The sequence below is a fragment of the Ambystoma mexicanum genome, chromosome 13, assembly GCF_040938575.1.
Source record: "Ambystoma mexicanum isolate Mex_15411 chromosome 13, UKY_AmexF1_1, whole genome shotgun sequence".
NCBI lineage: Eukaryota > Metazoa > Chordata > Amphibia > Caudata > Ambystomatidae > Ambystoma > Ambystoma mexicanum.
In genome coordinates this window covers 673,162,283-673,183,970 of record NC_090938.1, presented here as the reverse complement: position 1 = coordinate 673,183,970, position 21,688 = coordinate 673,162,283, and the positions used below count along the sequence as shown (strand labels likewise).

At 48.3% G+C, this 21,688-nt stretch overlaps 1 protein-coding gene across 1 annotated transcript in view; it reads left to right on the top strand.

Moving 5' to 3' along the window:
- Window positions 1-2,564: 2,564 nt before the first annotated feature.
- PIP4K2B (phosphatidylinositol-5-phosphate 4-kinase type 2 beta) overlaps window positions 2,565-21,688 on the top strand; it is a 771,463-nt gene continuing 752,339 nt past the window's right edge. Inside the window, exon 1 of the mRNA XM_069634696.1 lies at window positions 2,565-3,079. Within this exon, the coding sequence (XP_069490797.1) occupies window positions 2,930-3,079 (150 nt within the window). The 5' untranslated portion in view covers window positions 2,565-2,929. The remainder of the gene's footprint in view (window positions 3,080-21,688) is intronic.

Genomic DNA, 21,688 nt, shown 5'->3' with positions numbered 1-21,688 from the left:
TTAGCAGAACTTTCTTTAGGATAGGGATGATAGTAGCGTGTTTGAAGGCTGAAGGAAAGGTAGCAGAGGAGAGACAAATGTTCAAGAAGGTGGTTAAGTAGGGGATGAGGAGCGGGTACATTTTAGGAATAAGGAGGGTGGGAAGGGGGTCGGAGTGGGCAGTAGTAGGATGAGTTTTGGACAGGAGAAGGGAAACACTGGACGGAGTGACAACAGAGAAGTTAGACATGCAAGCAGAAGGGGGGAGAGAAGAGGGAGGAGGAGAAAAGGAAGGGGAGAGGAGGATATTTTGGCATAGGGAGAGGATTATAGAAGTGAAGAAGTCAGCAAAGTCGGAAGGAGAGAAGGAGAGTTAGCAGAGGGGTCAGGAGTAGGGGGAGAGAGAAGACAAGAGATTGTTTAGAAAATATGGCGAAGGTGTGAGGCTTGTGAGTGAAGGAGGTTAGAGTAGTAGGAAGGTTTGGCTGAGTTGAGACAAGAGTCATAAAGAGAGTGATATGAGAAGTAGGAGGTTTGGTTCGCCAGAGAGCGGGATTTGAGGCAGTTTCGTTCAAGGCGACGGACAAGACGACGCATGGACAAAAGGTGAGTGGAAAGCCAAGGTTGGGACGGTTTGTGAGAAGGGCGGAAGGAGGTAAGGGGGTAGAGTTGGTCAAGACTGGAGGAGATAGAGGACAGGAAGGAAAGGGCGTCATTGGCCGAGAGAGAAGTCGCAGAGAGGGGGAAGGGAAGAGGAGCAGGAGTTGAAAAAGAGGGAAGGGCTAAAGTTTCAGAGATCCCGTCAAGAGAAGGAAAAGGGGGGAAGAAAAGGTAGTGGATGTAGGAATGTAGGAAACTAGGGGACACAGAAACCTGCATGCATCTATTACACTCATGCCCAGAGTTACAGGTAACAAGAATGATTTATCATAAAGAACTTTGCAAAGTGGGGAGTTAGAGGTGATGATGCTTGTATCTGGCCCGATGTATCTCGATCCAGAATAATACAGAGGGTCTGGCTGTAGCATCCTTTATTAAATCCCTGAATTTATGCTTTGTCAGTTGAGACCTGTAATCCAATAGTCTGTACAGTAATAGAGGGCTAAATTTCTGAGGCAGTGACAGGATGGAGTTTAAGTATTATTTGAGTCCCGGTTACTGGGGGTTTGAATTAAGAATTTGAAGGGTAATAGAAGAATAATTGATCAGCACCCCCTTATCTTTTTTTTCCTTTTTTGTTTTGTGTTTTTAAACTAAAAGTTCTAAAGCCTTAATTTACTGTATGAAAATTCATAATATGTATGGAAATGTGTTTATATAAAAAGGTCCACAGTCTCAATTTTACTAAGTAACCTTACATGTATGAAAAGGCTTTGAATGATTGCTATGTTTATGATAATTTTTAACTTTGTGATTATGTGGATGTAGTCATTATATATGTCAGACCACGTAATAATGTATGTATTTTAACCTATTCTTGTGATTTATGTCTCCGATATTTCAATTGTAAAGGTTTCTATTGTAAACCAGATATAAATAAAAGATGCGCGTGAATAAAGTCAGTTTACCCCCCTGCATCCTGGTGTGCGGGTGTTCTGTGTGAGAGTGCGCGGCTGCCGCCACAGGTCCTGAAAGCATCCCCCCGCCCCCTATGAAGACACTGCATATACTTTTCTTACCTTGTCATTTCATGTTAGCTAGCAATAGCATATTGTATGCCTTTGCGAGGGCCTTGGTATTAAATATGTAATGTCTACTGTCATCTCTGTTGAAAATACAATAAAACTTTTGGTACTCAAAAAGGAACGGTGCCTGTCCTGAGGCTGGTACCTCACGAGGACGAGGGACGTGGAAATAATACATTAGTAGCAACCCCACCCATTAATTGAAAATCCTTGAAATAGAAGAAGGCTCCGAAGTTCATGCAGCAATTTGCTATGGGCGCTAGAAACTTGTCGTCCATGTTAGAATTGTAAATGTCACACATACCACTTTCTTAGACTCAACTAGCTCATATGTACTTATCAAAATGGCAATTAAATACGTCGAAATTAATTATAGGTTGACTAAATAGAAACGTATGTTCATATGTAAAATAACAAAACATTCCAAGTTTAAAAATCCCTGCTATTCACAAGTATATTAAGACATTTTATTTGAACGACTTTGCAAACTGTCCGTGCGCCAGGTGCCAAAAGAATCGAGAAAACGGCCATGGTAGTGTCAGGTGAGAATGGGATGTTAAGAAGGACAGCCCACTAGTCCTGGTCCCCTTTCTTTGCCCATGGGATTTGAGCGCTCTTCTATTTGTAGGCGGCAGTGGTCGGCCGCCATCTTGCGTGTCAGTGAGGCAGGGAGGCGGCCGTGGAGCCAGCAACATGAGCGGGGTGAGAACGGGGAGGTGGCTGAAGCTAAAGGAAGCCATGGACCGCTGAGTGCCCTCCCCGCCCTCCGCCCTTTGGGTTTCTCAGTGCTCCGCCCTTCCCACAGGCGACGGGCACCACAGACCACCGTCCCCGGGTAGTGCAGCCCCCCAGGAACCCCGCCCCTATTAGAAACTGCACCCACCCCGAACCCCGCCCCTGGGGCACCCCCATAGCGGAAACAGCAATCACCCCCTGATATTGCCGCTCACTATAACCACCAGAGAGCTGAAGAGATTGCCTGCAGCCCTTGCAGATGTTCCTACTCTAAATTGCCTCCCGTACCTGGACTGCAACCCTTGGTGCTGCAGACCCCTTCCAGAGGTTCTCCTGGAGGCTGCAAACGCGCATTTCCATCTCTTGAACCACAGCCCGACTCCGGGCTTCTCCGTTGTCTGTTTTGGGCTGACACTCCTCATTTCCCAGATTGCTGTCCCTTCGCCCTCTTCCCCCCCATTTGGGGTGCCCCCATTCAGGGCTTGCTTCTCCTACCACAGCCACCCTCCGCACACCCACCCCTGGCAGCCATGGCCGCTAACTGCAGCTCTTCGGCAGCTGCCGCACTCAGCGCCAGTAAAACTAAGACTAAGAAGAAACACTTCGTGTGTCAGAAGGTGAAGCTTTTCAGAGCCAGCGAACCCCTCCTCAGCGTCCTAATGTGGGGTGTCAACCACACGGTAAGTTGGCCCGGTGGGTGGACATGGGTCATCCTGGGAGGGGAGACCCAGGGAAATGAGACACAAGGCGCAAAGCTGGAGCGTGTCGTCATCCCGGTAGCCGTCATCCTGTGCCTGTCAAACTCCCACTCCCCAGGTTCCTGTCCTGTTTTCCCCCAAATTAAAGACCCTTCCATTGCCCCGGTAGCTGTCATCCTCACTGCTTGCCTGTCAAACTCCCCACTCCTGTCCTCATCTCCCATAATTAAAGAACCTCCCAGTGCCTGTTAACACTCCTCCTGGGAACCTGTTGTCACACCCCAAGAAACTATCCCTCACGTTTCGTGTCTGCATTCTTCCCTCGTCCACCTCCAAATAGGTGCCTGTTATCACCACCACTTGATGTCTGTTGTACCCTCCCAGAGCTGTTTTTTTTAGTTGTCCTTGCTCGCACATGCCCCCCTGTTGTCCATTGGATCACACTACTCTTTTGCTTGCCACTGTTTTGATGTGGAGTGTATCCATACCGCGCTGATCTGTTTGCTGTGGATTCTTGTTCTGGTGTTTCACTGCATGGTCATATCCTTGGGTCCTCCCAATTTGATTTTACTCTGGGTTGTATATCTTTTTAGGAGGCTACGTGGCATATTATAGGGTCAGCATTAAGCCACGTTTCCTGAGTCTGTTCACACTGTGTACGACATTAATGCTTGTGATCTGCTGTTTAATTCTGTATCTGCTATTGATTTGTCAGATCTGTCCTTGTTGCCATGAAACAGCAATATGGCTTTCCACGAGCAATCCAACTGCTGTGACTTCTGAAAGCGATGTAAGGCATTTAATCTGAACCTTGCACTGTGGCCTCCACAGTACTTTACGATATGGTGTGTACCATTATTTGTAGCGTTATGTGTGGAATCTATACATGAATTGTAAGCCAAGAAGACTGTGCCTGTTGGCTCTTCTGGCACAAAGCTGATTGCATGAGCATGTCTTGAACCTGAAAATGCAATCTTTTTAATGCATTTGACATATTCTGTCACAGGAATGTTTATGGTTACAAAAACAGGACAATGGCTTTAAAAAGACTTACACGCCCTACATTTGGCATATTGGCCTTCGATAAAGCATTGTACACTGCACACCACACATCTGAGTGACAGTATAAGGAGATGACTATTACAGAACTAAGAGTCTTAAGGCACAGACAAATAAACCCACCTAACAGCGGGTAGTAAACTTGAGAACGCCAGCGCTCACGCCCTAGTCAATATGATGAATTTTAAGACCCTTCCTGAAAGCAACATCAAGATAGTATTCTGGCCCGTTGGAATTTGGGACGAGTGTTAGTTTATGAACGGAGGATTTTAAAAGGAGGGCCAAATATGTCACCCTGCAGATAATGCCATGTTAGGGTGTCCTTGAGTATGTATGTTTTCTTCTGAGAGTAAACACCTGATACTGGGGTCTGTGCCAAAGCAGTCATAGGCTCCTTCAAATAAACCTATGGGATTACTCGAGCATTATTTAGGCTGGGCCCCTCTTGTGCATTTTGCTAGACTTCGCTGGAAATGGTATGTATACAACATCTTTCCTGAGCTACAGTTGGGTGAAAGGGGGGGGGAATATTGGGGTGAACACGTATAACATTGGGAAAATAGTTCAGTTTACTGGACGACCTGCTCTTTGTACACACTGAACTGGACCAGCATATTTGCACCAAGGGGAGAGAAGGAAAAGTACAGTGAGGTGGCCCAAATGCTGCATGCCAAATTTACTTGGCCGCCATCGGAAAAAAGGCTGTTGACTCAGAGTTTTGGGTGTTATTCCATTGAATCACTGGGAAGTGAATGATCTTTGTGGCAGCATTTTGATAAAACTACACAAAGGTAAGTTGTAATGCGGGTTAATTAAGTATCAAAGTTGTACAGAAAATATTGCGACATCCATCCAATTAACAGCAAACTGTAATCTCTAGAATACAGAACCTTCCCCTGCAACATTCCATGAGCTTGAGCTACAATTTTCTACATGACCTCATAGCCCAGATCTCAGGTAAGCACAGACCCAGATCATGACACTTCTCCCTGTAAACCCAAACCCACATTATGACACATCTCCCTCCTTACATAGCTTGAGGATCGACCCAACCATTGCACCAAACCGGGCAAACACCGGACCAACAAGTAAAACTGTGACCCACCAAGTCCAAAGGAAAACTCGCCACTGAACTATCACGCCACAAATGAACCCACCGCAGAATAAAACCCCCAAACCAGCTACAACCCGCTGATGCACAAGAACCAGTCAAGACTACAACGCATGACCCTGAAAGAAAAAAAAATATTGCCCCCCCCAGAGCCCACCCGGCCACTCTGGACCAGACAGCACCTAACTACCCATACCCCAACTAAAAAAAATGGGTCGGCACCTCACTAGCCACACCCATATAGATGAGCACCTCACTGCCCACACCCCATTTGAAATGGTCAACCCATACTGGCCACAACCGTTTTGAGTCGGCACCCCCCTACCCATACTGTTTAAAAACAGTCAGCCCCCGACTGCCCAGGCAGCAGGACACTGGCAGAAACAATATACCCAACGACAACACACCACTGAAAGCACAACCAGAACACAGAATTCTAAATAACCAAACTGCACACCAGCAAAATGCAAATAACCCGAAATCCCACTCACGCACCTAATGTACGCACAAACCAACACAACCGCTACCACCACTAACCAAACCCCAAAACTACCACGCACCTCATAGCCCCTAAACTGCTGTGACCAACAGTGCCCGACCGTAACCTACGGTCAACCGGTACTGTGCACCCCACAAAGCCCTATACCAGATGCCATGCACCTCGCACAGCCCAAAACCAAATCCTGACTATAACCCACAGTCAACCGGTACCATGTACCTCACATGGCCCATACCAACCATACCCCCATGCACACCCATGCGCCTAACTGCAACCAAACAGCCCCCACTCAACACACACAACATACACCCCCCCAAATCAACAACTCCACCCACTTGGCTGAAACCAACAGCCCCCACCGAACCAACAACACAACACACTCAAGTCATACACTCACCGGAATCCCGCTCACACACCTGTGGTATACATACCACGAGCACAATTGTGACCACCACTGACAAACCGTTACCGTGCACCCCACATGGCCCTACACTCATGACAAGCACCTAACGCCATGCACCTCACCCAGCCCTAAACCAAATGCACCAACAGTCATAGCCTGGCTGAACCCAACAGCCCCTAAACAGCTGTACCCAACACACTTCACCCAACAGTAACCGACCAATTGTACCAAACCGTCAGCTCCTAAACGTGCCCCCACTGAATCCAGGCCGCCGACAGTCCCAAAATGCTATAACCAACAGCCACCAACCGACTGTACTCGACAATCATCACCCAAACTGCAACTAAACAGCCCCCACTGAACCCTCTCAAGACATACACTTGCCGGAATCCCGCTCACACACCTGGGGTATACATACTACCCAATACAATCGCGACCACCACTGACCAACAATCAACCGGTACCGTGCACCCCACACGGTCCTAAACTCATGGCAAGCACCTAACGCCCTGCATCTCACACAGCCCTAAACCAAATGCACCAACAGTCATATCCTGACTGAACCCAACAACCCCTAAACTGCTGTACCTAACAGCAACCGACCCACTGTTCCAAACAATCACGCACTTAAACAGCCGTACACCCCACTTGAATCCAGGCCACCAACAGCCCCTAACTTGCTGTAACCAACAGCACCCAAACAACTGTACCAGACAGTCACCACCCAGGCTGTAACTAACAGCCCCACCAAACCAACTACACACTGACTGAACCATCAGCCCTTAACCCGCTGCAACTAACAGCAACCGACCGACTGTACCCAACAGTCATGCCCCACACTAGAATCTGGCCTTCAATATCCCCTCACTTGCTGCAATGACGGCGACAACAGCTCCTAAACGGCCCCATTTAGAATGGGTTAGCACCCTACTACCCATACCTAGTTTCACATGGTCAGCACACCACTGGCCATATCCCATTACAATGGTCAATACTTCACTGCCCAATACCCACCAGAGCCCAGCCTGCCACTCTGTATTAGACAGCCCCTAACTACCCATACCCCAATTCAAGATGAGTCAGTACCTAACTGCCCATGCCCCATTTCAAATGGTGAACACCACCATGGCCACACCCCATACTGGATGAATTGGCACCCCACTGCCCATACACTGTATAGATGGTCAGCACCTCACAAACCATCTCATTTAGATGAGCACCTAGCGGCCCATAACCCTATTGAATCAATCAATACCTCCCTGCTCATACTGGTCAGCACCTCACTGCCCATACCCATTTAAGAATGAACAGCACCATACCCGTTTACGAATGAACAGCACCTCACTGCACGTAGCCACAATAACCCCGTTAAAAGTGGTAAGGACCTCACTGCCCATACCCTGTTTCAGAATGGTCAGCACCTCACTGCCCATACCTCCCCCTGCCCCTGCAGAGCCCACCCAGGCTCTCTGGAGTAGACAGCACCACGCTGCCTGTAACAACAATAACCCTGTTACAAGTGGTCAGCACATAACTGCCCGTAACAACATTAGACACAGCACCCTGCTGCCCTATACTCCGCCACCAATTTAGACAGCCCCTCACTGCCCATACCCACCAGAGCCCACCCGGCCACTCTGGAAATTACCATGGGAAACACCCCTGCAAACAAACACAAAACACCACAACACGAACAAAAAAAAAAGATGACCATTACATCCCAAAAGGGACGCACACGGGTAAACACCAAGCAAATGCCTCTGCGCGAATTCCACAATGTTACAAACAGTAACAACCCCGCAGAAGGGAGCCCACCCCTCCCCTGCAAAAGAAAACAATGTCTCAAGAAAATACACTACATGACCTTGGACCCCACACCCATGAGTCCTCACCACAACCCAAGTGTCCTAAACAAAAAAAACAAAACAAAAAATAAATAAAAAAAGGCCACGGCATGAACACACCAAACCTCTGCATATCATTAACTGGACATTAACATAAACCCAGGGCCCAACACAAGCACTAACCCCCGAGGCCACAACATAAAAACACCACCATCAATGGCCTCCCCCGACGCCTACCTCAATTAGTCTTCAGGACTCGTGAGAGCCTTCATCCGGGAGTCCAAACCACACAAATCCGGATCCAGCTCCCTCAGGCACTCTATGCCTCGCCACGTGTTGCAAAAGTCCTTTTGCTGCTGCCACCCATTGGCACACATGAAGCATGCAGCTTTCCTCACGGACACTTCTGAACCGTAACAGCACCTCGTCCCCTGCAACGGGCCGTCCTCCTCGCTTTCCTCCTGTCTGTCCTGCCCACTCTCCTCATGACCAGAGCAACATCGCTGCCCCCTGTGACCACTCTGAACACAGTTATCCAGGCTCGCAGCTCAAGCCATGGACTCTGCAGCGACAACGGATGACCTCAGCTCCACCATAGACACTCTGCCAGCTTGGGCACCCGCGCTGCGTTCGAGCTGAACGTCGCCATCCGCCAGAACGCCACGTTCCCAACAGTCCATGCCGGGCCTTATGCTCCCTCCCCACCGACGTCATCATTCTTTCTGCTGACTTCAGAGAGCAAACGCCAACATCCGCTCCTTGCCCGACTGTGACATATGCCAATGGGACAAATGCTTCAGTGCCCCATTGATGTGTTTTTTCACAAGGGTTTGAATTAACTTGCATCTAATTATTGCATAGATTTGAATTCTAGAGGGTAGGACAACCCCCCCACCCAGCCCGTCCATTAGCCATCCAAATTGCTCCAAAAATATCCATTGCGGAGACCGGCAGTCCAGCACACAAGGACTCTACCTTGGACCTACCGACAGCTGCTCCTTTATCTCCGACACAGCAGCCGCGGCTAGCCCGCTCCTCGACTCACATCTGGCTCCAACACCGAGCCAACCTCTAGCCCGGAACACCGGGCAACTTCCACAGACGACCCCACTGACAGTGGCCACCTCAGCCTGCTGTCAGCGTGCTTGACCATGAACTTCTGCAGCACGGCAGCCGTTCCACCTGGCCACCACAGCCCGCCTGACCACGAACTCCCACAGCACGGCAGCCGAACCTCCTGGTCACCTCAGCCACCAGACCGCCCGCCTGACACACAAGTGGATCACTTGACCTTGCGATACCACCCCCTTCACCAGAGCCCCTTCCTGGACCTTGACCGTGCACCACTGCTGCTCCTGCAACCGCCCGTCTACAGGGTCCACAGCACCAACTCCTTCTGGCCGTCCGGACCTGGATGGGATGAAAGGACGTCCCCTAAGGAAGGCAGTACTCCTCACCAGCTGCTCCTTCCCAGCAGGCTAAACCATCCTCGTCGCCAGTGATATAACTACACAAAGGGAAGTTATAATGTGGGTTTATTAGTATCAAAGTTGTAGAGAAAATACTGGAACATGCAGATCCATACAATTAACAGCAAACGGTCATCTCTAGAATTCAGAACCTTTCCCTGCCAACATTCCATGAGCTTGAGCTACAAAGTTCTACATGACCTCATAGCCCAGAACCCAGCTAAGCACATACCCAGACCATACGCACAGACCCAGATCATGATACTTCTCCCTCATTACCCAAAGTAAGCCCAAACCCACATTATGACAAATTTCTAAGCAGGCTGGAAGTTGGGGAGAAGGGCCTTTTTCAAGCCCAATGTGGAGAAAATAGAATGGACACCAATGCATTTTTGTTCCAAAGCAATTCACACGTAAGAAACATGGTGATATGGGCACTAGGAACACCTGGATATCCAAATTGCGTTCAAACTGTCAGAACACAAACCTGTTTTTTCCAAGAGTGACTGGAGCAAGGCCCTGCCTACAGTATGGGTATTATGTTTAAAGCACTTGTCTGCCATTGCTGTGGCTTTGAAGTGCCGAGGCAGTTTGGACCATCGTTGGGTCTACAACCTCTGCCTTTCCAGATGTTTCAGACTACCATTCCCATATAATTTTCTATTGACTATGCTGGTTAGGGATGATGGGAGTTGTGCAACACATCTGGAGAGCCAAATGTTGCAGACTCCTGCATTAGACAGTCAAGCGCGCTTTACTTTACAACGCCCTGACACACCCGCAGGCCATGCATAAAAAACAAGACTATGGATGAGGAGTCCCGAATGAGCACGGTCCAAGTCAAAATGATGCATGTGTGTTCTGTCCAGATTGTTTCTAGTTATCCCCGTTCAGCTGATTGCAGTTGTGGTCTCTGCAAAACAGAGGAATGCATTTAAAAAATACGGAACCCTTTTTCCCCTCAAGGGGTTTCCAGAGGGAGCAAACATACATTGGTGTATTGGTTTTATTATTTGTGTGTGTTATATGCACTTGCATTACATGTGATCTACACTGGTGAGTGTATATAAAGATGCATTCGGAAACCTCTAGAAGATCATTAAAGCACCATATTTTATATGTAATAGAACGAGTAACAGTTGGCCACTCGGGTGAAAATTTGATTTGTGGAATAATATGGCTCATTAAGTCTCACCCCCCTCCCCTCACTTTTCGATGCCTGATGTTAAGGACATTTTTTCAGCGCCTGCTTATCAAATCCTGAATTCGAATCGTAATCTACATTTTTGCAGCACACAACCCTTCTACATCCTTGGATGGAGTACCACACTTGCACTACTGGTGGAAGACTGCAGACATCCTTTATGTTAGGGGTCTGCAACCTTTGGCTCTCCAGATGTGGTGGGCTACACCTCTCATCCCTAACCAGCACAGTCATTAGCCAGCTATCATGGGAATTGCAGTCCAAAACATCTGGAGAGCCAAAGATTGCAGACCCATGCTCCGTGTTCCTGCATGGAAAACCGTTTTTTTCCCTCCATCTTCATGTACTTGCTAAACTTTTTAAGAATTTCCAATTCCTTCTCTTGGCTGTGCTGGTGGTAAATTGTGGCCTGTTTTCAATGTCTATTTTATTGTTTAAAGCGCAGACCTAGCTCGACAGCAGCAGAGCGTTCTACAGTGTGGATGTAGCTATCGTTTGTGCTGGCATATTTTAACAGTAGCGCACCACTGTGATTTGCGATTTCTGTCTCCATTGGAATTGGTGTCTATTACATAAACGGCCAAGCCTTGGACTGCGGTACTTCGAAGCAGCTTCAATGATATATATATATTTTCAAGACAAAGAGCCCTGTTGGCAAGGATCAGGACTAGCCAATATGGATACAAATATCACTGGTGGAAAGAGAGCTTGTTAAGGGGACTCCATCATTTCCCATGTCCTGCGGGGGCGAATACTTGCTTGCATGTGAACCGCACACCTACTTTCAGAACATGTTTCTTATATTTTAAATGTATCTGTACAATGAGTCCAAATGTGTACTCATTGCTCTTAAAGGCTTTAAAGCAAACCAAATCTCATCTATGAAAACAACACCCTGTGCCATGTTTTGGCTTTGACATTGATGCGTATGTGCTTACAAATTAATTATAGTAGTCTTTAAACCAATTGGTGTATACTGTTGTTTTAAGTGGCTAACTTGTAATGCAGACTTCAGTTTGAATCCTCATTAGGCGCAGACCTAATGGTGAAACCATTAGAGCAAATGCATGAAAACTGTAGAGAAAACAAGAGGTACAAATTTAGAAATCAGAGGGTGTGATATTACAAGAGGGTCCTGCACATAACTGCTAAATCAATGTCACAAAAATATCAGCAAAGCTGCCTTTGACTCTGCTTTGCCCCTTTCCACCTACCTCGTCGGGCCATCTTGGTCCTCTTTCTCCAATTCAACAGTATTTACAAATCCTGGTTCTCAAAACAGTATCTGGACAAGGAGATGGAGTCAAGGGGTGGGGAGATTATACCATTAAGTGTCTCTGCTTCTGATAATACAGGTTACATGCTTTGCTTCAACATTCGATCAATGGTTGAACAATACCTCTTCTGTTGTTCACCACTTAACACAGGAAGTAATGCAAGGCTGAATTAAAGATGCCCGTAAGGGAGGAGATGAGGACCAAGGCTTACGAGAGCAAAGCTAAAATGAACGTTGACCTTCACCATAGGCTGATCCAACAAACGCCCTTGTTTAGACTGTATTTGTCGCCTTCAAGGATGCACAGTTGCGTTCCGGTGTAAAATGACAAGGGGGTGTGGGAAGGTTTGTGGATTCCTTTGTGCATATGCTAAGTGAATGGGATAGGATTGCTGTGTTCTGTCAAAGTATAGCCCCTCCTCGACCAACTTATTGGGTGTAAACTCCCAAGAACCCCTTCTATGATCTTGCTGATTTCCCATTGAAGCTGAGCAGTGAATGTTTCCAACCCAGACTGCGTCGAAAAAAGAGATACTCAAGATTTGGAAGTCTTAAAAAAAAAAAAAAAACTAATGTAATATTTGTCTTTTGTATAGCACCTTTTCCCATTGGTATAGTCTCCAAGAGCTGTTGGTGAACACTCTCGGAGGACAGAAATCCAAGGCATGGGAAATTTGGTCAGAGGATTTTATAATGCGTGTGAGTATTTTAGGCAATGCCAAGGTGGGTAGGTGTGGGCAAGACCCCACTAGCTACCCATATCGAGCTAGCATGTGGATGGGTGCTTTGAAGTAGTCTGGAGAGGTTGCGAGAGTAGGAGACCCATTATGTGTCCAGCTAGACCAAATTTGTGTCTTGGGGGGGATAGCTGCATTCTAATGGCAGAGTTGTTGTGCAATGTATCTTGAAAGTAGTGTATGTTGGTAGATGTGTGCAGGTAGGTGGCCGTGCCTTCGGCACTCTTCCATAAGCATGGAGAGTGAAAGACACCTGTGTGTTCTGGCTGGCTTCTTGGTTTCATAGATGTGGCATGGATTCTGTCCTGTGGTCTGCTGGAGATAATTTGCACTGTCACTCTGTAATTACATGGAAGTTCATTGCTGCTCTGGCCTACCTGAAAGATGGTTAACAAACCTGAAGAGGGCATGGTCCGTTGGGATGCTGGGGGGGAAACGTCCCAGGTCTTGAGGGCCCGCCAGAAGGTGAGGTGTTCTTCTGTGCGTCGGATGCTATGGGGAATTGAGGTCCCGATAGAAGGGGCTTGGACGGAAAAGGAGGATTACCCTATTGTTGTCAATTTGAAGGGAGGGATCACAAGGAGTAGTGCCGAGCTTGACAGCAGGTTTCTGTTAGGTTGGTAACGCGTGAGTTTCTGTTGAAGGTATTCTGGGCAGGTCTTGTGAAGGGCACGGTCAGTGATGCACATGGATTTGAAAGTGGGCTGTTTTCCGACAGGGAGCCAGTAGAGGACACAGAGGGTGGGTGTGATGTGCTCTCTGGGGGCAAGGAGGAGTCTCACTGCAGAGTTCAGGACCCTTTGGAGTTTTCTGAGTTGATGTGCAGGGGCGCATAGGTAAAGGGAATTGGCCTAGTCTAGGCGGGAGAGGACGATGGCCAAGATTGCAGTGACTCTGTGAGGGTAGGGGAAGATGGGTCTGAGAATGCAGTGGTGTAGGTAGCCAGATGAAGACACAAGTGTAAATGTGGTGTGAGGGTGTCGGGTCAGCACCCATGGTGCATCCCATGTTCTTTACTGCGATAGATGTGGGGAGGGGGTGGTAGGGAAGATGGCCAAGCGGGTGGGTTAGGGGAAGACAGCATTTCTGTTTTTCCAGGATTGAGGAGGTGGTGGTTGGCCATCATCCAATGATGGATCTCTTGATGCGGGGTAGGGAGGTGGAGACGGACTTGGATCTTAAATATGATTTGGGTGCCATCTGTGTATTTGTAGCTGGTTATATGAGAGAATAACGGCAGGGAGAGGGCTCATGTAAAGGTTGAAGAGTAGGGAAGCGCCTTGTGGGGCTCAGTTAGGTGGGGGGCGAGGTGAAGGGAGGGAGGTGGGTAATTTGTTATCTGTTGGCAAGGAATGAAGCAGTCCATGTTAGTCATGTGAGCCTTATGCCAGTGTGGATGTGCTCAATTGTGTTGAAGGCTGCTGAGAGGTCGAGGAGTATAAGTGCGGCACAACCTTATGCTTCTCACTCCCTATGTACTCCCAGATGGAGATTAGGGATAATTCAGTTCCACAGAGGTGTCTGAAACCAGAATGGGTGGGGTGAGAAGGTGATTGGAATCAGTGAAGTGGCAAAGCTGGGAGTAGACCGTTCGATCAGTAAGTTTGGCTAAGAAGTGGTTGTTAGAAATGCATTTGCAGTTCACTACTCGGAGGGGTTCAAGGGAGTTTTTTTTTAGGAGGGGTGTTATGTCTTGAATGCTGCTGCGAATATGCCTGAGGTCAAGGAGGAGTTGAGAATTGATCTTGCGATGCCGCTTTTCACAGGCTACCCCTTGGCTGCCTTAATTTGGGTGCGCACCCGGTACATTCCCTCAGTCAAAAGCCTAGGCTGCACTCTCGGCTCGGACTTGACCCTCACATCAATGCAGTCTCCAGATCATGCACCTCCACCTCCTCAAGCAGATCTTTATATGCCTCTCTTAAACCCATAGAGTCTCTGCAATCATGGTCATCATCCTCTCATGCCTGAGACTACTCGAACTCCCACAGCCTAGGTGCACCTGCATATTAACTCGGAAAGCTCCAACAGAGCCAAACCTCTGCAGCAACGCTTCTTCTCGCACTCTCCTTCAGGGGTGCAGGGGTGGGAGTGCCTCAAGTTTCACAGTGATTGTGCTGCAGTTTTCTACCCAAGTGTTGTAGAAATGGTCTGAGAGGGTCACAGAGTGCTTGGGAGATGTGAGGGGGGCAGAGTGCAAGGAAGGCCTTGGATTTCCGAGATGATCTTCTGGAGATTCTGTCCCAGTAGAAGTTTTTTTTTTTTTTTTGACCTTCAGGATTTCTGCCTTGTAGACATGGATCTGACAGGGGCGTGGGCTGCTCTGTTATGGGGCTTACTATGCTGCTCCTGAGTCTACCTGCATCCTTTGCTTGAGCCCCCCATGACATGAGGAGTGGCCTGTAATGTGTTGTGCATACCTGATTGACCTTACCTAATCATGTACTTTAAGCACTTATGTAACCAACTAAGCCTTCTCTAAGAGCGCACAATGCCTCAGGGCCGCTAGGCACTTCATAAATGCAAATAAATATACCGCCTTCGGCTGTCATGACCACTGTTAGGGGGCACAAGTTGTGCCACAAGCAGGCTCCCACCACAACCCTGAGGGCCTTAAAACCACTGCAAAAGGGCTCCCGGAGCCAGTACTGGCGCCTTTGGGCACCAGGCTCATATGCAGGAAGGAAGGGCTGTTCAAACTAGGTCTGATTTATGTACATGGGCCTTGAAATCTAACATGGAAGCAACCGCATGGCTCAGTTCCTGTGAACCAAACCATGCGGTCTAATGTCTTGGGTGTGTCCGGGGCCTGGAATTACTTTACCTGGTACTATTTTACAAGGGCTATATAAACCACACCCAGGCTGCACAACAAGCTTCGTGTTATTCTGCATCTAGCAGCGTGACGCTCATCGTGTCCAGCTCCTGGTCTTTAGCAACTTCCTGCAAGAACAAGGTTTTTCTGCCTTACCTGAGAATTCACCATCCAGCACTCAGCATCTCAACCGGGCTGCAATCTGTTGAAACCGAGAGAAGAAGAAACATCACTCGCCTGTGAGTACTAGCTTAAGGACTTCTGGCGAACCGCTACCCCAGCTGCTACTCGAACATCGCGACCTGCATTAACGAGAAAAGGAAAAACAATATTAGAATGGAACAATATTAGAACGCGCAGGCTTCCAAAACATCGAATTCCATTAGTCTCACCTGAATTCCATCGCGCTATGCTGTGCTCCCATCCGGAGCACCACAGCAACATCCTGCAAAGGAAAGGGAGACGTATTCAGGTTTTCTTTCAATATTGAACAACGGCACAGCGATTTACTTATCTTAACGGATTCCGGGGCCAGTTTTTTCATCGCGGTCTCATCCACTCACAACGGCCTGTGAGGAGAAGAAGAAGAAAACACAGGTTAGCTTTAAAAGACAATGAAGGCGCCGCGCTCCGCGCTTTCTCTTACCTAAAAAACGTGCCTCTCCATCCGGCACGCCAGCATCAAGACCTTCACACCTGAAAAGGAGATAAAGACTTTAATTCATTCCCACCATAAACGGACCAAAGACTTAAAATTAACAAACCTACCTGCCTATGAGCAGAATCGGGGTGACAGCAGGCCTGGGCCCCAGGAAGGCGCACTGCACCAGTGAAGCAACTCGGGCAACTCGCCAACAAACCTCAAGCGCCCCTGCACAAGAAATGCAGAACGGATAGCTCACCCTACAAATAACTAAGGTGAGAAAGACTCAGTGGCAAGGGGATCGGTCAGAGGGAGGTGGGAGATTCACCCCTTAGAGACAGTTTTTACAAATCCTCCCTTCTGTAATTGCAGATTCATTATTCAGCACTGGGCAACCACGCATCCAGGGTTCCAGATCTCAGAGCCTTCCAGATGCCCCCCAGGGATATCAGGTGAGCGTAACATCGGCCTTGTAAACCACAACCTCCTCTGCCAAGCTCTCTCCTCGTGTGCCCACTTCTCCAAATGGATCTCTTCCTTCTTGGCTGACAGATCCTCCAGAGTCTTTGTCGGAGACGCCGCCTCCACATCCACCACCTGCTATGTCCCACAAGGCTCCTGTCTCCCACATTATACAACGTGTATACCAAACCCCTCTTTGACGACCTAGACGCCCTGGGACGTTGTATACCAACTATGCGGATGACCCGCAAATCCTCATCCCTCCCCCCTCTCATGAGACCACCCTGCACACATACTCCGAATCAATGCCATCTGCGAAACCATCCAGTCCTGGATGGCCGCTCACAGTTTATGCCTCAATGACGAGAAAACCGAATGCCTCCTCATTGGCCTCCCAGGCCGCCTTGTCAAACTCCAAGGCTCGCAAAGCCTTCACTATGGATGGCCGCACAATACCTGTTGCTTCTTCCGTCGAGACCCAGGCATGTACCTGGATTCCTTGCTTTGCATGGAGGGACACGTTAACCGTTTCACCACCTCCTCAGGATATCCCACCACTCATCAACGCTAGCAACCCATTCTTCACCTCCCAGAACTGCCTCAAAATTGAAAAATTACTGCAATGCCCTTCTTTGTGTCACATCTGAAAAGAATCAACATAAATTGCAAACATTCCAAAACAATGCCCTGCATGCTGCTCTGGACACCAGCAAACTCGCCCACATCTCGAGGCAAGAAAATTTGCTCACTGGCTACCAGTCAAGGACCGAATCAAGTTCAAGGTTCTATCCATTACCCACCGTTGACTTTCTCGTGACGCCTACCCCATCCCCCACCTGCCTGAAAAAATCAATCGACACGCTGCAACCAGACCAGTAAAATCTGCTTACCAGCACTGTCTCGTGACACCCAGGTTAAACGGAAAGAAAGTGGGAGGGGCTAGCTTCATAGTCCGTGCCCCATCCCTCTGGAATGACCTCCCACCCACCCTGCGAGTCCTACCAGTCTTTCAGGAAAAAGCTTAAGACATCTCTTCAACTGACACTGACCCATCCAAACCGTTTTCTTTCTGTAGCTAGCACCTAGATACCCATAGGTTCTGCGCACTTCCAACAAATGTACTAAATAAAAACCCAAGAAAGGCAGGATATTGAGGACGGTTGACTGAGAGGGCCTGGTGCACCACAGCAGACCCAGGGGTTGCCTCTGGAGTTATGACCCCTGAGAAGAGCTACTGACTGGGAGATGTACTCACAGAAGGGGCCCTTGAGGGCTTGGGAGACACTAAAAGGACGATCAACCAGGAAGATGTTTTTTTGTTGGACATTGGAGGCCTGGGAGGTCGGCTGCGGGGAGGATTTTCCTCGTAGGACGCAGGGGAGAGGCCTTGAAGGACCCACCAGAAGAAAGATGACAGGAAAAACAGAGATCCTGCGAAGGCCCGAAATGGGGAAGTGACTTTACTGGGCCTGAGTGAACACCGACCCATACTATATAGACTGGAAGGCAAGGTTGGGGCCATTTGAATATTTATGAAGACTAGAGCCCCAGAGGACGACTACAATGAAGAAAAAGGGACATTGCTTCGCTACTGGAGGAGATATAAAGGGGATGAGAGCAGACATTGGAGGAAAATTGGATAAAATTAATACCAGAATTGACCAGATGGATGAGAGACTGAAAGAAATGGAGAATAACCAGTCGTTCTTGGACACATTGGAAACTCGGATGGACATGCGAATGCCGGAGTTGGAGAGGAGGGAAGCGGAAATCACCCTAAAGATGGACAACTTTGAGAATCGACAAAGGAGGAACAATTTTAGAATTTTTGGAGATGTTCTCTTCCTGTAAGAAACTAGGTTTCTCTGTGGAGAAGAAAGGACGGTTCCCTGTGGTCTTCTTGGGGGGGATATTCGGGATCGGGAGACTCTAAGAAGAGGTGGGGGGGCTAGGCATCTTGTTTCACAAACAGTTCCGGATGGCGGTTCTGAATGTGTGGAAGAGCGCAGATAAAGGGAGTACAGTTCACCTTCGCGACAATGTATGCCCCTAATCGGGACCAGATGACATTCTTAAATATAATGTTGGCAAAGGTGCTGAGTGAGGGAGCGGGACATCTCATAGTGGGAGGGGACTTCAATATGTTGGTGGACATCAGTATGGATAGGAGAGCCATGTGACCAGCAAGGCACAAGAACTCTGTGATGGGGGGACGATGGTCTCCAGGCCACTTTAAAGGTACATGGGCTGCAGGACGCATGACGCTTTTTCCACCCTCAGGAGTGGAGCTTTACCTTTTATTCCCCACCTCCATGGGACCTTTACCCGTATTGATTATCTTTGTATTTCAAGAGATCTGTGGGAGGCGGCGCAGCCATCAGATTCACCCAATTAGTTGGTGAGACCATGACATGCTTTCTTTGGACTTATAATGGCTAGGGTTAAGTCCTCGGAACTCAATGTGGAGATGTAATTAATCCCTATTGAAGGACCTGGTGTTTAGGGAGGAGTTTGAGGGGGTGATTAGGGAATTATTTCTTAATAATACAGGCTAAGTAGACCCGGGTATGGTGTGTGATGCTGCTAATGTGACTTGGAGAGGTTTATTGGTCAGAGAGGGGGGCCCGGAAAAAGAGAGAGGGGACTCTGCTGGAAAATAGTTTGCACATGAAGATTGCTGCCCTGGAGAGGCGGATACAGGTATTGAAGGGAGGGGTAGGAGAATGGATAGAAGAGGTGAGGTGAAAGAAGGAAGAAGTGAGGCTGGTGGAGGAAGGCAGGCTAGTCCGTACGCTCTGAAGCAAAAATATTATGAAAAGGGGGACAAGGCGGACGCACTGCTTGCAGCACGCCTCAGGGGACAGCGGGCTGATGAGTGGATATCGCAAGTGAGTGGCAAGAGCGAGTTAAAAATGACATCTGAAGGGATTCTGGAGACCTTTTGCCTCCTTTTGCAAGGGTTTATATGAAGGAGGTGGACAGCCAGAGATGGAGGGAATTGAAAGTTATTTGAAGGAAGTCCCATTACCACCACTGACCCCTGAGGAGGTTAGGGGGTTGGACGCGCCTATTACCGGGGAAGAGATCTTGGGTGCGATCGGAGGGATACAGTTAGGTAAAGCTCTGGGTGAAGATGAGTTCACTTTCGGTTTTTATAAATTGTTTAGCATCCTGGACCCCAGCCAGGCGCCCAAGTCTTTTGTCCGGGCACTTATTTCTGTAATACCTAAAGAGGGTAGAGACCCCGGGTTTGTGGCCCGTATCGCCTGATTTCGCTGATCAATGTTGATGCAAAGATATTTACTGGAGTCCTGTTACTCACCGGAATGGAGAGTACGTAAACAGGCCGGACCTCTATTGCTGGGGAGTTGCTTGAAGGAGCTAGGGTTGGAGCCTCCTACCCAAGCCTCCTCTCTGTGAGGGAATGAACTCTTTAAACCGATATGACCACCTGCTGAACTGTACAGACAAGGGGACCGATCGATCAAAAAAGCGGGGAGAACAGACCGTCTCAAACCCAGGCTGTAAAGGAAAGGATAACAAGTTAAACAATCTGCCAATAATGAAACTGTTTTTTTCCCAAGACTATTCCCCTTTAGTAGTACCTGGTTTAATCTCCCCTTAAGCCAAAGGAACCGGAGTAACCTATAAAGTAGAGAGGTCTTAGTATATGGCTAATGTATAATTCTGCAGTATGGAAAAACCAAGAAAAACTATACTTTACCCCTGATGGAAATAGGATTGACGTAAAGAGTCCTGGGAAACAACGAAAGTATAAAATAAAAAATAGGGAGGTTAGTAAGGTAGCTATCCCCGAACGGAACGAGGGTCGCACTGGTTTCGGGATGGTGCACCACAGCAAAGCGTTCAAAAGATGCACTTAGGAATGAAGTCGAATTCCACAGAAGATGGGATTCCAATTAGAGTCTTTCTTACCGGAGTAGTTACTATCTCAGAGTCCAGGAAGCAGGCAGGGGTCTGGTACACAGGCGGTCACGAAGCACAGCAGAATCAGTGTCCAAGAGTTCCGGAAGCAGGCAAGGGGTCTGGTACACGGGTGGTCAGAAAACAGTTCAATCGAGGATTCAGAAGAAGGAGTCCGTGTGCAGGCAGGGTCGGTACACGGGAAAAACAAGGGCTTCACAATTCAAGATACAAGGAGAGCACTTCGGAAAGTATGCCGGTTGTAACTTTAAACAGAAGCAGCGTTCTGTATGCCGCTGTGGAATAAATAACAACAAGAGGCGTATGTTTGAAAATGAGGCTCCCCTCTCAACGCCGAGAACTACAACGTAACAGGTTTTCTGGATACTGTAGTTCGTGTAGAAATTTGCCATGGCAGCTGCCAGCGCGATAAGAAGGGCGCATGCCGGCGCCGTAACCCTTTATGAAGGGCGATCACTTTCCTGTCCCTTATTTTGGTGTTACCTGGATTTCCCCAATTGTTCTTGCTCATACGAGAGCAACGAGGCAGAACCCGGGAAACGTGGCGCGGCCGAGGGCGAGGTGTAACAAGTCCTGACCTCGAGGTTGGAGGTGTATATGCCACGGCTGGTCCACCCAGACCAGGTGGGCTTTATAAGAGGACGCCAAGGAGTGGATACCATGAGGAAATCCTAACATTTGATTAATGGTGCTTGAGATCTTATGGTATGTTATGTGACACTTGTATAGCCCCCTATATATCGTTGGTATGATCTCAAAGTGCCTGTGGGGTGAACGCCCTTGGGGACCGTAGTCCAGGTCAGTTGAGAGAGTAGGATAGAATACAGTGCTTGGCTGCACTTAATATGTGTGCAGCCAGTGTGATTTGCGTGATAGTGGCTGCATCCTAACACTAGGTGCGGTGGAAGTGAGAGATCAGTTGAATGTGTGCAGTCGGGTGGTTGGTCTCAGAGACTGCCTTCTGGCGACATTAGGCATGTGTAGGACGTTTGTGTGCAGCTAGGCCAATTTATTTTCGTGGTGTATAACTGCGTTCTGACAGGTTGTTGAGGTGTTCATGGAGAATTGTTTGTATGTGTGCAGCTAGGCCGAAATTGATCGAGGGTTATAGTTGCGCTCTTTTG